At 42.0% G+C, this 16,895-nt stretch overlaps 1 protein-coding gene across 25 annotated transcripts in view; it reads left to right on the top strand.

Moving 5' to 3' along the window:
• LOC136423492 (muscleblind-like protein 1) overlaps positions 1–16,895 on the top strand; it is a 182,509-nt gene that overhangs the window by 152,133 nt on the left and 13,481 nt on the right. For 23 of the 25 annotated variants that reach the window (XR_010753743.1, XR_010753742.1, XR_010753744.1 and 20 more), the window contains one exon: positions 6,520–6,567. The exons of 1 other annotated variant lie outside the window; for it this stretch is intronic. Coding sequence is in view for 20 of the 24 variants with exons in the window: in XM_066411664.1 (XP_066267761.1) it covers positions 6,520–6,567 (48 nt within the window). In the remaining 4 variants the exon portion in view is untranslated. Of the gene's footprint in view, positions 1–6,519; positions 6,568–12,615; positions 12,999–16,895 lie in introns of those variants that run through there. One more of the 25 variants, XM_066411681.1, reaches the window with a different exon arrangement.

Raw genomic sequence — 16,895 nt, 5'->3', positions numbered from 1 at the left:
AAACACAGTCAGACTCCCCTACCACCCCAGCATGCAGCCCTGTCTACCCTTGCTATAGAATAGACACATCAATGTGACCTTTATTCACAACAGCAATGAAGTAGTGCCCGGCAGCCTCACCCCCTGTCTGAAACTGAAACATCACTAGTTGAGAGATTAATGTAGGGAGGTACAAATGAGTTTCCCTTTGCCTCCCCGCCGGAAAATATCCAATTCTCCAGGTCACAGCGATTCGATTAATGCGTCAAATGTACAATAAACGCCCTTATAGATTGCCTGGAAAGTGCTATCTGATACAGTAATATATATTTGAGTGGTGTACATCCGGACCACCCCATTCAGCATGCAAGGAGAGGGATCATCCATTGAACTTGAGATCAGTATACTCCTCTTCAGGAGGAGTGGAAGGTTAGAAGATGATATATCATTGCAGCAGTAATGAACAACAGGACCGGTAAGACAGGAACTAATATCGTCGCTGGGCCTTGAACCTTGACTCTTTTGATCGCATCTCTCTTTTTCTTGATCCTACTGTCGCAGGATCATCTCAAAAGCTCATTTTGATTCATTGCAAGACTACTATGTGTAAATATTAATGATGAAAATAATCTTGATCTGTATTATCAGAGCAGGCTCAAGAGAGGAAAGCTTTCTTCTAAAAAAAGTATTAATGTGTTGCAATTTTAATTAAATAAAATTATTGATTCTCCAGTCTGCCTTTTGGTTATCATGCATAAAGATGATAGTGACTATGTTTTTAGTTTCAAGTTTATAATAATTTGATTCGCAGGAGTCTGATGTTGGTTAATTCTTTTGTTACTACATTTTTGTCTGTATGACTGTCTGCAAATTAGTTTTTTAAGACCAACTTAACCTGCATCTCAGTCTGTTTAGTACAGTTTAAATTGTTTCTGAAACTTTGACTATATAAGAAATTCTTGGATGCTTAATGTTTAAAAGAAGAAGACCTGCTGCAGTGTCAGTCATGGAATATAATTCTGATTTGAAGTGTGACCGTAAGTGTTGAGACTGTCCCCCTCCCAGCAGGAAAATGTATTCCTACACCTGCCAGCCAGGGCACAAAATCATCAGCAGGGAAAATTCTCCATGAAATCCAAGGAATTAATGCCTCCCCCGAGGGTGATAAGTTCTCAGTCAGGGGCCAAACTGCTGGTAATTATAGCTCCATCCACTTGACAAATTGTTTCAGCAGCTTTCTTATTGTGCCGCAAAAATCCTACCTTTTTTCGGTGCTTTGATTGATGTTACGGCCCCCACTCAAGGTGCTCTTTATGATACCAGCAACGGCTCAGCACAACTTGTTGCCAGCCCGACGCTTTTCTACCTGCGCTGATTTATTCCTGTAGTTACCTGGAAGGTCACAGGTAATATTTCTGCCTCCAACTTGACATACGCCCCCGACTCTCTCCGTGCAATATCTTCTTGTTATCTCTCCAACTGTACAGGGAGAGCAGTGTTTCAGACATCGGGATATTGTGTGCTTCCCTGTGGTTTATGGCACTACAGTTACTTAGATCGTAGTTAGATCACAGTCTTTTCCACCAGGAGCGGTGATGTGAATACGCCATGTTTGTAAGGGGAACTTTCTCACTGGCAGAGAAGATAACTTAGATAAGGAACCATTCAAGAACCTGTGCCTGAAATAAAGACTACATCATTTAAAGTGATGAGAGCTGCAATCATGTTGTCCTGAGTTCTGGAATAGAAGGTCATTCGGTCTAGTTGGAGTACAGTACATGATGAGGGACAGAGGACCTCAAACTCAAGGGTCATTGAAGATTGTGTAAGTTTTCCCAGTACCGATGACAGTCTGTTATAAACATAACCGGCAAACTAAGGAAGGACAACAGGTGAAGGTTGTACATTGAGGTGAAACCTGCCGCGATATTTATGGTTGCAGATGATCGTGATTCACTGGTGCTATCAGGACTCTACTGAGCATGCTCGTCGTAAAATCAAGGCGGACATTCCTCGGATATGGCAGAGGCCTTGACTCCCCGCATGGCTCAGGCGACCCCCGAACTGTTTAAAGACTGTATTTCCATATACAGGAGAAACATGTTGTGCCACATGCCTGCTGTGATATCACAACACTGGGAGGAGAGATACATGTACACAGACATGTACACATGACTACAGCAATGTCTGAACTTGGCTTACCTCGAAATATCTCGAACTCGAAGTGATGTTTTTTTGGTGTTTTGACCTGTGCTACCTTTTAAAGCAGTTTGAACTTTGAATGAAAAGAAAATTTGTATTGGTGCACACATGGATTGATCTTGATATGTGACTTATTGATAAGCTTGTTCCCATATTTTTACAATAGCAACAGTAGGCATAGAAATGTCACGTATGATACATACTTATGACCCTCAAAGATAGGGTGATCTCTGATTATGTACCCCCTATGATAAAACAAGTAGTGCAAGGCCCTCTACTGTCACTGTATAATACAGCAGACAGGGTTGGATGAACTGCGTTATGTAGCACATATTCAGTTATAACTGACCCAACATTGGGAACACAGGACATTCAAGTGTATATGATTATTATATTATATATTATTGGAAGGAAGATGATATTTTCGACCTATTCTTGGCTCAAATATGCCCTTTATTTCAACATCCTGTACAATGAAGTTGACCATGGAGGCTATTACTAGTATGAGTACTGTGAAACTGCCATATGTGCAACTGAAAAGTAAGTTGAGCTATTAAAGAACTGGACACACTAGGGATAAAGTAAAAAAATTGTCTACGGCTGAAATGTAAAGTGAACATTTTACAGTCAGGATTTTCTCTGGTTTGTTTTCTGTCCATCAAGTATTTTCCTGTTAATACCGGGTTCGTACACTTTTTATTATTATTAGACTATCACGCCTCACTAGCCTGAAGTAGACACCACTGTACAGCAGGGGTTGTACAGTGAAGCAGGTGCATAAGTAAAGAAAATTGAAGTGAAGTCGCTATCAGTGGGGAGCGCTAATCCTACCACCCTGAGATCTCATTAAGTTCCTTTAGCTGAAACGTTTGTCACATGGACGCGCTTCAGGCCACCAAACAAGGAGGGAGCTCATTTATCCAGCAAACCCCAGATCCCAGCAGCTTAATGCCCAGTTATTACCTCATCAGCTTACTACAGACCTGAAATATGTCTGCATCTGGAACTGTTCGGAGTAGAGAGATACACCCGCTGTGGTGTTAGCTGTTGGATGACTACAAGTCGAGTCTGGCCATATGTATGCATGGTCAGCGAAGCAAGCGAATCAGCCAAGCACACGAAATAGGGGTTAGCAGTACCAGCAACAATTGAAACAAAGTTGCTTAGTGACCAAGAGGTGTTCTAAGTTGGATTCAGTCTGTAGGTATTAAGGCGTTATCCCCATTGACTACACTGTGAGTCGGTCTAAGCTGGCAAACCAGAGGAATCACAGAGGATGAGAAGTGCTAATTCTATAAGCAGGATTCTGTGTTTTGTGTGTAACGTACGGATTTAGATACAAACATGTAATGCAGCTACTTGATTCTTACATCCTACTGACGTAATCATCATGGGATTGTAATAAGATTTTCATCTTTTTCTATATTTTCAATCTCAGAAAGCTCAGTATTGTGCTAAAACTGCGTTTGGGTCAATGCTTTGAGTTTGAATTGCTCTTTATCTAAGCGACTCTTCTATGTTTAGGGAGAGATTAGTAGGCTGCATTCTTCTTGGCACCCATAATGCCTCTATCAAAACTTGAGAGAGGGGAGCTGCTGATGGCTTACGTAGATGGAATACCACGTTCCTCTGTGGATTTATGAAATCCCAGCAGCGATGGGGTGAATGTTGATAACAAGATGGCTCCTATTTATGTATGGAAATACTGGGCATGTATGGACTAAGAAGAATCACCCCCAAGCAATACCTTAGACAGGATAACAAGTTTGGAGGTCCCACAAGTGTATTTTATTTACATATGACTGGTCTGCTGGTTTAAGAACTGTGTTATTGTGATAGTTAGAAACACTAAAGCTGGAAACCTCAGTCCAAACAAACAAATTTGGGATAGTTTCCAAATACAACAGCACACATTGGTCGGTAGTCTAATCCACTCAGCATGATGGGTAAGGAAATTCAAAGCAAGCCCCTGAAGAATGTACCAATAAGGTCACAGTCAAAATTCCGAAGGGACAGACAGGTCCAGATGTGGACTTGGGGACTTCTACCATATGGAAGGAAGTCTCGGTCTATATAAACTTCCCCCGTCCAATGAAACAAAATCTACACATGGAGGTGGCCTTGGAAATGGGAAGAGAAGTTACAAAATGTAGCTTTAAATAAATAATCCCGTCCTTTTGTCCTGATAGCAGGCCATTCCTGTATGGAGAGTGGGTTGGTGTGGTAGACACTTTACACCCCAGAATGCTAGACATGACAGGCGCTGGCTAGGAATGTTCCATCCTCCCCACACACTCCCTCTACATGCAAACATTCACATTTCCTCAGGCAAGGCCCCATAGGTACCATAGGTACTGCCTGATCTGATCTGATCTGATGTCAATCAGGAAAATTTAGCCCTGGTTTTAGACATACATGTTATGCAAATTGCCCTCAGTCTGTATGTCTATTTCAATGACATCATCCTAAGAAGGGGATTTCGATATTGTGCACTCACATGTACATGATAAAATTGTACATATCAATATTACTATTTTCCATTGACTTACACAGTTACTGAGGGTGTCACAACTTACTTTTTTAATAAGAAATGAGCCATTAGTGATTGTGGCTGTAATTTTCATTTATGGTATCGCACAAGTACAGGTGAATCTACTGTGGGAAAGGAAAAAAATGCAAAAACTGTACTCTAATATAAGTCTCGCAGTGTTGCAAAATTGGGATGGAAAATATAGGGAAGGTTCTTTGAAAACGCTTGTAAAAGCAATGATGTATGACAAAACCACACCTTCAAAGGGTCAATAGTTCAAAAACCTGTAGAAGGTAGTAATGCAGATACCATGCATGCGCTATAAAAAAAACTTCCCTGCGATTTCCATCAGTGTATTAAAGTGATGTGCCTTCCCCACAAGCACGGCCAGAGGTGTAAAAACAGCCATTGTTTTACCATCAGCGGCCTGCAAAAGTAGGGCAGTAACTCATCATGCGCAAACCTTCTAACCCTGCTCGTAAAGCCACCAGGCCATTTCTGCCAGATGGGCCCAAGGGGCTATTAAGATAGGATTTGCCACATAGAAAGACTTAAAAAGCTGCCATGGTGAAGAGTTGGTTGGTGACCTTCTGTTGTCCCTTACATAGAAATGTTAGAAGAATGAGCTAGAAGTAGTCATGCCACACATGCCTTTGAAGTGAGGATACTTCCTGGATGAAATGTTTCTTACATACCTGATCCGGCCAGGTAATCCTCTACCTGTCTAAGACAGGTAAGATGTTGTGACTAACACTACAACCAACTACAACTATACCAAATTTAGCTAAGAAGGCATATAGCTAAGTGTAACACTTAATAGTATGACTGGACCTATCAAACATGGCATCAGCATCAGCTATGGCTAAACAGTTTCTGCCACATAAGTTCTGCATATGGAACTTACGTTATGGTTTAACTTAAGAATAATGGCTGTATAGATAGAAGCAAGGAACTTATTATAATACCTTTTTGGTGGAAGGGAATAACAAATACTATTGCAAAATAAAAATTCCAGACATACATGAACACAATAACTCTAAACGCTCCAAGACTAGTGATGAGTTATGGAATTGTGACTTGATTATGTATGCAATGTAATAAGTACCTGTATGCTCAATTCTACACATTTGGAGCAACAGTCCCCCCAATAAGCCCTTCAGACTGAGGGATAGATCCTCAGACATGGCAAAATGAGCATAAGACACAGATTGAGTAATCCAACAACAGTTTAGATTCAGAGTGGGTGCCGTGAATAGTAATGAGCAACAAGGCCTTCAGCGGAATACAAGTGACCAAAGCAATTGAATATTAATTGAAGGATCCCTCTCCCTCGTGTCTAATTTACCTTAATTAGGATTTGTTTTGTATCCATCAATTCCTTCGCCCTGAATGAAACATGAGGTGTAACGTGTGACGCAGCAAAATAAGATTAAATTAAGTATCACAGACTATAGCAATGAATGAAAACATTTAAAAATTAGAAGAAAAGCAGGGTACAGACATATTCAACTTTGTTTTACTTTCACGAATCAACCAAAACGTGGCATTCAAATTGATGTGTGAACACGAAGTATTATGGCATTTCAATGGCATTTGATAGAAGAGATAAATTAATTCTAGGAATCTTCAACAATGCCCTTCCTTTTTCTCAAAGACGGACTCGAAATGCCAAGCTGCCGACTGATGGAAAGCAGAGGACAGCAAAGACTGAATGAGACGACCCCCTGACACTGACTTTTAAATCTACGGAAAAAAGCATCCTCTCCCCATGACTAATTTGTTCATTTTGTTGTATGATTTGCTCATAGGATCAGTACCTGAAACTCTGGGGCTATCAGTGGAATACCAATTTGGAAGTAAGTTGACTTTCTGTTATTACAGCCAATGCTTAAGAAAAAAAATCATAACAGTCTCTTTAGCTAGCAACAGGATTGATCCCAAACAAACTATACCTGTTGCATACCATTATGTGATCACCGCATAATTATTCAAGAAACAGTCCGTGCTATTATCATAATATCAGACTGATTATAGATATGTTAAATATTCTCATCTGTTGAAGTCCCTTATGAATACACCCATAAAACCAAATAAAGACCTAACAACATTAACATTTTCCATATTTTTCCTGATCATTTTAGTAGTATTTCATCCTTTACTAGTGTAGTCAACAACAAGCTAGAAGGTGATGTATATATGAATGTAGACATTAAGCGGACAATACATGTAGAGTGGGGTTTCTCTGTAATAGGCTGGGAAGGTTACAAGAGATAGGTATCGGGGCACTTAACTCTCGGCACATCTTGTGGTCACCTTTATAGAACCTTGATCACATTTCTATAGTTTCTCGGCGCCACCGCGTCTACGCTGTGTTCTTTTGTACGAGAAAGCTGGTTGTCGTGACGGAGCGAGGTAACCTCATCAGGGCAAACTAAAGGGCGCGGGAAAGATCTGAGAACACAAAACTTTGATGGGCAGCTCTCATTACTCCAGTGCACATTATTTTAATGACTTCTTGTCTACATCAAAGATTACTGTGTGCAGTACCAAAACATCAGACAAATGTAACCTGAATGGAGAAAATTAGAAAAGATGAGGGCTTATTTCAGACCAATCAGTCTGACCTCAGGTACTGATGCTGTCCACAGTGGAGGAAAGACAGTTTCACAAAAGAAGCTGACTGTCCATTGTTGTAGTATCCACATAGACCTAGCCATAATCTAATAACTTGCAGTAAATGAAATTTTGTTGGATTGCGTCTCTCTACAATGAATCATGTGAAGCCCTTAGATGAACTAAAGCATGTACACATAAAAGTGTGGCCCAAATACCTTTTATTAACATAAACATTGAGGGTAGATCAGATCAATCATAAGGGAGTTGTGTTTCATCAGGCCTAATTCCAGTATGGCCCAATTTTTAGTTTGATGTTCAATTCAGGACTACTTCAATGGGGTCACAGGATGAATGATAAAGTTCCCAACCGCATATAATGACCATGATTCAAGTCACTCCAAAAGGGGTATTTTCAAAGTAATCCACTGTAAAGTATTTGCTGGATCCAATTTTGTGAGTGAGCTTGCCCAGAGTTTGAAGGTTAAAAGTCAAAGGTCATGTTCAGCAGTTCAAGGGTCAGGGATAAGGTCAAATTGAGGGTAGCACAATGGGTCAAAAGTTACTGTGGCATGCATATTGAAAATATAAAAACCAGACGTTTGCTCCAGTGCCGTAGTAAACTGCTAGAGGCCCATTATCAAACTTGACCTAGTTGTTTATCCGACCTCTACCCACATACCACATATCATAAAAATCCATCCCCAGCTTCTCGAGTTATGATGTCCACACAGAGACACGCACACGCATGCACACGTACACACAGAGTGACACACATACACATACACCTAAAACACAATGTTTTTGGCAAAGGTAATAAAAGAATGTATAATCGTAGTATTTCTGCACATCAATCCCTTTGTCACCTCCTATTCTCATCAGTCGTTCTAAAGTGAAGTAGACAGTAAATCCCTGCATGGCCTGATATCCCTGATCCAGGACATTTCTCATGTGTCACAGACAGACCCACTATCGGGGTGAAACTACAGAAACTACAGGAGACAAATGTTTCAACCAGAAACCTGTGACAGACAGACAGCTAGGCCGCCTTTCTGCTAGACAGCGATTGCTGAGGGGCAGAAATCGTATTTGTTTCACCCTTGATTTCACAATGCAAAAGTATGATTTAACCGACAATAAAACACAGGAAACGTTAAAAGAATTAATTCTTTGTCTACAGGATTGGTCAAGCAAACTGTCAATCATTTGGTCACTCATTGGTGGCAGCCTGGAGTGGAAAGGGGGTGTAAGAGACACAATGAGGTCATAGCTATTCCTATTAACACCTGTACCCCTGACAAGAAGGGGGTGGGGGGCACAACTGGCTGCACGTGAGCAAACCTTCGGGCATAAACTAAGCTACACCTAGCCATAATCGTCTCTGGGTTAAACCACATAAGGCTCCAGGTCATAAGAACTTGTTAGTCTTGTCATTTAATTCCCGAGGACGAAATTGGATGGACAAAAAAAAATTGGGTCAGACATTAAAAGCTGACCTGGGATCTAAGAGGCTTATACAATGTAGGCACCCTTGTCAAGAAATCGAGTCAGGTTTAAACATAGTTTATTTTTTCACAAACGTTGTTACTCTGGTCCATATATTTGTTATAGACGTACATTTTGTATATGTGTCTGTTGACGTACATGTATCAGACATGCTCATGCTATATAAAGGCCATGAAAAATGAGGGGTTTACCGATCATTAGACTGAGACAAATTAGACATTACTGCTCATTGATAGATGAAAAATTCTCCATGGGATACTGTAGAATTACAATCATAAAAATGAGGGGAATAATGATTGCAAAGAGCTAGGCTTTAGCTTGAAACTTAATCCATCAGAAAATGTATATTTTAAAATTCCTTGTAGCTGTCTATATAGCAGGTACCTTTGTGGGCCATATTGCTGCTGCATATGTGATGTTCATTGAACTAAATGTAGAAACATACTGGACTTGGAAATTATAGTAAGCTCGACAAAAACACTGAACAGGAGCAAAAGTCAGGAATTGCTGGCTAAGCTAAAAACTGAACAGAGTCGGCAGCAGGAAACTTTGCATGAGGGGTGAGATCTTTCAGACCAAATTTTCATCATATTGAGCGCCGAAGGCCTGTGAAACGCTATTTCCTGCATTTTGAGGGGCAAATTTTGCTGGTAGATTAAGCAAAGTTTGATGACATCTCTATTAGATTAATTAAAAAACACACAAGGGTCTCAGCTTGATTGGGGGGGGGGGGGAGGGGGTGCCTCTGATAATGGCCTTACTTGGCAGAAGGGGAATGTGACAGGCTTCAGGTGTGTTAAACACAGAGGCACAGATCTGTCTGCTCCTGTTGCTGCACAATGACAGCTTTCTCGATGACCCCCTGATAAAAGGTGAAAGCTTCTCATGGCCTGCTGTAATTCATTTCATGAGAAATGGGGGTTAATAGAAGGGGGATGTTGACTTATTATCAGTAGGGATGTGAGAGGATGGAGGTGACAGGGACAAGTCCTTGATGCATCACCACTGCCAATCCTCATAGTGATGGACAGCCAAAAACGGCTGATGTAAAAAAAAGCCCAACGGCTGAATGATGCTGTTGTTGTTTGAGATTGATCCGCGGTACAGTCACTGTGATGTACAGTCTGACTCATTCAAGCAAGACTTCGAGCAAGTAGGGATATTGGAAGTTCTAACAGTACTGCATCCTGAGTTATAACAGTGACGTGTCCCAATGTGAATCTAGGGAGAAGTTTCAAATATTGCCTCTTTGGGAAACTGACGTCACTGTTTGCTTCCAGCAAACATAACTTCTGCACGAATGTTTGAACCAGACACTTAAGCATGAGTCACATCTGCAAAACTGGAAATGGTACCTCCGGATTTATACAAGTATAAAGTGTGGGGCGGAGGTTGAGACAGGGAGAGTTAAATAAATTGTCATGGCTGTTTTGAGTCATAGGGTGCTTCCATAAAAACATGTTTTCAGCTGGAACTAAAATACAGCAAGGTCAAACTGGTCAGGACATATTTATGGCCTTGTCGCCGTGGCCGACAGCTTTATTTCCAAGGTGAACATATGTCCTGTCATCCTCTGATGGATGACGGAGGGAGGTGTCATCGGAGTTGGGCACGTCTGCTGGAGAAGACGGCTCCATCCTCCCACTGATGGCCCACTGGGGACTCCACGTGACAGCTCTCGTATTTTCTTGATGGAAGACAAAAAGATTAAAATGTGTAGGTTTCCCTTCATGGAGAAATGACAGCGTGGCACTCCTTTCTGTCATGGACCATAGAATCTATTGCTAAAACCTACCAGTCTCAGCAAGCTAACGGCTATCTATTGTGCCTTTTATAATGAGATAGTGGGAAGAAAACTGAAGTGGGAAGTCTATCTGTCAGATCAGCATGCTAGCATTATTCTAGATATCAGGTAACTGCAATAACTAAAATCCTGTCCAGACAAACTGTATGCATCTAAACTATTATTTAGTAACAGTCCCTCCAAGTTGAGAATCCTTGCCCTCCTGTGCTGATCCACTGGACTGTGGAACCAGTAGTTACTGTGGCCCTGTTGGCAAGGGAAGGGAGTGACTAATCATTACCCCTCATCCTAATCCCTTGTTATTAATCGTTAAGCCTCGTTAGGCACATTTGATGCAGAAAAGTACCCATGTTTGTCTGAGCAGACGTGGTCCATTTTCAACCCACTCACTACATGTAGCTGTGCAGGGGAGCAACTTGACTTTTTGAAAAGGTCATATCATATTGCAGACCATAATTCTACTGTCAGTACTGAGTTTTTATTGCCAGTTTTCAACATTTTATGGTGGAAACTCATCTCTCTGTCATGCACGCTTTAGCCTTCTCTATTTCATTGATCTATTGGAATTCTGAGATACTGTAATTCATCTATAGTATATTGCCGAACACTCTTTTGAGTCTTATAATACTATTGCTTGTGTTGTCTTTCGAAGAATGTAACAATCAAGTGTGTAACTTCATTTGTCCATTATGTGTTGCAAAATGCAATCAAGTGATGGCAGGACATTTAGCAAGTCAAATGTTTGATATTTAATGAGATAAAAACAGTAGAATATAGCTCACCTCTGTTCCGGTGAGAAAAGAGTGTTTGGAGTCCAGTTGCTGGGAGGAAATTGCAGATTAGTACCAGTGCCCTGATGAGCTGTCAATCATAGTGATTGATGACTGAAATTGCACTGGTATGATATCTAGGTCGCCATCTCATTAGACATTCTCCTCCTCTGTACTAGTAATTCTGTGGACACAGTGCCAAGCAAAAGTTAGAAAACCATGTTATGAATCTTATACAAAGAAAATTTTCACAATTTCTGGTTAACAAATATCCAGAACATCACGGGTCATATTTGCTAACTTAAACTGAATTTTCAACACAAGATAATGTACAAGACAGCTAAATTGATCACGATGCAGGTCTGTTTTTGTTAGGTGAAAAGTGTTACTGTCCCTACCTTTTAAGAGCTAGGGGACCACCCCACCGAGTTAGATGGTGTGATCATTCACATATCTGTCATCACATGTTACACAGTACCACGTTATAAGTTTGCCATTCTGCCAAGGCTAAAGGTTCTGAGGTTGAGAAACAAAACGTTTTCCTCCAGGCTCCTGGCTGATAACGCCATTGGAATACTATCTGTAATATCATATGCGCAGGTGTAGAACCTGGGGCATAATTCTAATTTTACAGCACACAAAAGTCAGTCTCAGCAGTCTTAAAGTTTGCAGTGCTTTTTAGAAGAGTTAGTCATCAGTGAAATTTAGGATATAGCAGGTTGAGACATGTATAATTAATTGTGAAATTTTGGCTGGTTGTGTTTTTGAGTTGATGTTTGTTATCTGAAACGTTGCCACTTCCAAGTCATCATGACCAGATGTTTTTAGTGTACTTTCTTTTGTACAAGGCGACAGTTGCCATATAAAAACCCCAGAAAAATCAATATTTGAAATCAATGGCCATTATTAGGGCACATAAGCTAGGGTTGAAAGGTAAATGCACTCCAGACAAAATAAGCATTCAGGACTCCTTACAAGTGGTAGGCTAGGCCAGAGGGCCCTTACTATACCTCCACCAATCAGAGGAAGGCAAAAATCAATACGATTAAGTAGTCTACCAATGGGAGAGCGCCATTCCTTACCTGCTTGTAAGGTCCCAGAGTGTCCCATGTTCTAGACTATGTCTGTCGTCACTGACCTGGAACCATATAGCTATGGGGCCTTGTTCACATGCATCTGTTCCATTCCAGCCAGGCCATAAGCTCCGCCTGTCTGCCTGATGAGAGGCACAGATTAATTGGTTGTTTCATGGCCATTTTATTTTGGGGTGGACCCTAGCTAACACCTGTGGCATTGGGCGAATACTGGCTGAACGTGCCTGACCTTCCATAGTCTCCTCGCCTCCAGCAGCCATCATTATGCAGGGATCATCAAGGCATTGGTAGTCTGAGCGCACATTTGTATGGGGAGCTAGGTCCCCAGACGGCAGATTACTCCCGACTCTTGGCGTGATCACATCGCAGGCTCACTCTGACAGACAGATTCAGCCGCGCAGACTGGGAAGCTGTTTACGTGGGGAGAAACCTTTTGAGAGACTGCAGACATTCTTGCAGCCATGGCGCTGGACTTGGCGTATTATGTGTATAACCTGAAGGTAGGAATTAATGTTACATACTACACGTCAACGTGTAGTTCCTTTCTTGCCGGAATGGGATTTTTCTATCGTGTGGTGAAATTTAGCGTCTGATGGGTTTAGGGAGAAAATTGCACATGGAAACTGAACCAAGATGTATGTTTTTACCTGTCTTACTCAGTTTGAGGTAGGCTGTCTGGGGCTTGTTGGATTTTTTTGGGACCCTGGATATTCATTAGTCTTCATTGATTTTGACGAAGGTAGTTTATGCAGGAGGGGAATGTTACGGAGGGTTCTGTATGTGTGATGATGGAGGATGTGGATACATGCATGCCTGGAAGGTGGAATCAGAACATTTGATCGCGCACTTGATTCTTGAGCCCCCGGTATTTTTCAAATATGACAGTCTAGGGAGATAACAAGTGCATGTAGAGGTCATTGCATGCTGCAGGTTTACACGGGGATCGACCCATTTCCGTTTTAATCTCTGTTTTTACACCTCTGATGGGTTTCTAATGGAAAGGGTCCTGCAAATCCATTTCATGTTGTGGTTGGTAGTTTTAGCGGTTAGAGGGGAAGTACTCTCCAAGCAAACCTAAGGTCCGGGGTATTTTCGACATATTTTTGCGGTATTTTATACGTCTTTCTACTTGTGTGTTTTTCTTGGGTCTTCCTCATAGAAAGACGTTTAAAATGCAGCGAAAATACGTCAATAATACCCCGGACCTTACCTCTGCTTGGAGACTAGGGAGTAGTTCACAGCATTTAATCTTAATAGTGGGAACTGTCTCAAATGCTAGGAATCAAATATTTGATAAAAATTTAGCGGTTGCCTAGTGACCATTAAAGAAACTAAAATTAAGTTACCGTTAACAAATCAAGAATTACAGTATGTCGGGACAATGGGAATTTCTTAGCCTCCTTTGCCAGCCTTCTGGGTGTGCCAGCCTTTATTTTGGAGGGAGCGCTGATTCACAATTTTCCACATGTATCGGCTCCCCCCAAAATAAACCCCTACCCAGAAGGCCTGCAAATGAGGCTAGAATTTCTGGTGCGGAACTGAACTGAAAAGAATTGTCACTGAATCTAGGGCCGACACAAGGACAACATATGTATCTGTTTCAAAAACAAACAGCCTAACCTGATTCAATGGCCTTGGTATGGAGGACATGTAGTAAATAATGGCGCAGGCTTTCCGACAGTGTGTGTTTTCGCTTGGAGCAAACAATTTTTAGTGGTCTACTGAGAACGTAGGCTCGCTTTCTGGGGCCTTCTCTTGTGTTTTTGGATGTCTGGGTCACGGGAACATGTACATTAATATCAATAACTATTCATGGCCCTGAGTATCATTGACATTTTAACAGGGGTTATGTTGTACAGTGTAGCATAAATTTTGCCAAGGCCTTGGGCGCTGACATAGGTTCTAAATCCTCCCATATTCCTCTTGCTATCTGAGCTGAGTTGATAAAAGTAGAACTGATGTCGGGACGTTGAATTTTGTGAGGCAATAAGCCGCATGCTGTGAACACCAGGGGCGAATTTTCTCCAGCTTTTGAACAAACATAAGATTCATTTCCTGGTCTTCAGGTTTTGGGTGTTCTGTAATTTAGTATGAAGGGCTGTTTGTGTTGCTAAGTACAGGCGTCCCCAAAACAGGCCATGCGTGGTGAAACACAAAATGGACGGACCAACAGGATGAGCCGCATTTGTGCATACGAAACAGGGATGCAGACATAGTGTCAAGGCCATGCCGCCATTATTTAAGCACCCACCTCGACGGGCTGCAAAAACAGCTTCACACACACTGGCTTCCATTACGGGATGGAGGTGTGATCAATCGCCCAGCGCCGCTCTCAACCGGGATGGAAAATTTCTGCTAATGCTCCATGATGCAGCGACAGTCTGGCGGGGGAGGTCAACGAACTCCACAAATTCCTGCCGGTTGACACCTGTTAGGGGGGATTTTTAAGAAACGTGTGTGTCTCTATGGCGACGGGCACATTAGCCTGTGAAGCGAGTGTGAAAGGGTTTCAGGAGATAGGCACAATTACAAGGATGAAAGCATGGAGGATAAAAATATATGGATGGGTACATCAGACATGTCCTGCATGCAAACAACACCTGTTTCAAGCTAGCAAATTGGCCGATGAGACTTCATTGTGCACTGGGGTTTTCTTAGATTTCATGCATCTACCATGCTATTATCATTCAAGTCCCTGGCATCTGCCTAGTGTGAAATGGTGTATACTGTTCTACACATACAGTAGCAATGTCTAAAACACAGGAGAATTATTATCCCCAAAAGAATACCTCAGTCATAAAATCTACACATCGCTGACACTGTGCCGATGATCTACATGTAGCTATATCTGCTAGTTTACAAGTACCCACAGAGAAAAGGTGTAACGACTTTGCTGCAGCACTTTGGTTAGCAGGTGCAGATAGAGATGTTGAGTTTAGACTGGGGACACAGGCGGTCTCTAACTACTTAATGATGGCAATTAGATACAGGCCCCGGTGACTTACCCACAGTTCTTCATAATGCATCAATAATGGCAACATCCAACATCAGATGCCTTGGATTAAGAATCAAAGAAAAGTCCCCTGAAAGTTACCTAAAGCATAATTTATCATCTAAGTCGCAACTATGAAGACTGTTTGGTAGGTTGGTTGGTTGGTTGGTTGGTTGGTTTCTGACTGATTATTGAAAAACTTTTTGAGAAAGTGTGGTGTGTGTTTCTGCGGAGCTAGTCTTGTCTGTGATCATAGGAAGGGTACAGAAAGGTGTCACGTCCTTGCAATGATATTCATCTGAAGGCTACAATTTGTCAAACAGTGCTAACCTTACTGTTTACTGTGAAGCTGAGCCGGTGTGTAGAGTGCTGCCCACATCAGGTGTACACGTGAGGGGGATTTGTTGCGACCTGCGGCAGACGGGCACAGACAGACACTTGTCTAGACCCTCCTGTCGTGTGTCTGAGGTCCATTTGTGTTGAAACTCATCCCATTACACCATATGAGTCACGAGCATCACGGCATGGGTCCATATTTTGACCAATTTTGGCTAACAAATGTAAAATGATGCCTCGGCCCCCAAATCGGTGTAGTTAACACGGCCGGGCATTGATGAATTCATTAGCAAATCACCTCCCCCTCTAAGCTGTAATCGTTCCTCTTACTCACCAGCAGGCCCTAATGTATTTCAGCATCAGTCCCCGGGGGCCATCCCCAGATTAGTTCTCCCAAAAATCTTTATTGTTCATCAAAAATGAGCAAATTTGCGGGAATAGATGTCCATTTCAGGCGGGACGGTGAAGCTTAATCGATAGGAGTCGATGTGTGATTTGAGTCGGGCGGCGGGAGGCGAGGGTCGGAGATGAATAGCTAAAGTGGCGAACGTTTCCCCATTTCCACACAATCAGGCCGGGTCAATACGCGGCCGTCTGACAATATGGACAGACAGATCAGGAGGGGTTTGCCCGCACGGCCCCGCTGCACCATCTAAAGCTCCGGCTTTACCGGCCGCCCTTTGAATTCCTCCTCCCATTATACAAAAATCAATGAAGGAAATAAGATGAAGCCAGGAGGAATACGTTCACATTGTCTGCTCGCAATCAAGTTGAAACGGCCGCAGTAGGGGCTTGTGTACGGGATGGAGAGTATCAGGCTAATGTGTTCCCCGAGTAATTATCAATTGTCGTCTTTTGTGCTGTGATTGCCTTAACATGACTGAAAAATGCTGGTTACGAGACTTGGACATGTCGCAGACAAAATGCGGTCTGTAATGTTATACCGGCTTTAGCTTTATCTATGAAAGGGGAATCTGCCATTTGCCTAACGTTATTAGAAGAGGAAGTTATACGGATCTTTTTGACAATTTAAGGTAATTACGTCAATTTGCATGACATCAAAACAGGG

This window comes from Branchiostoma lanceolatum, chromosome 17 (assembly GCF_035083965.1).
Source record: "Branchiostoma lanceolatum isolate klBraLanc5 chromosome 17, klBraLanc5.hap2, whole genome shotgun sequence".
NCBI lineage: Eukaryota > Metazoa > Chordata > Leptocardii > Amphioxiformes > Branchiostomatidae > Branchiostoma > Branchiostoma lanceolatum.
The sequence above is the reverse complement of the archived record's forward strand: the minus strand, read 5'-3'. Positions and strand labels throughout refer to the sequence as shown.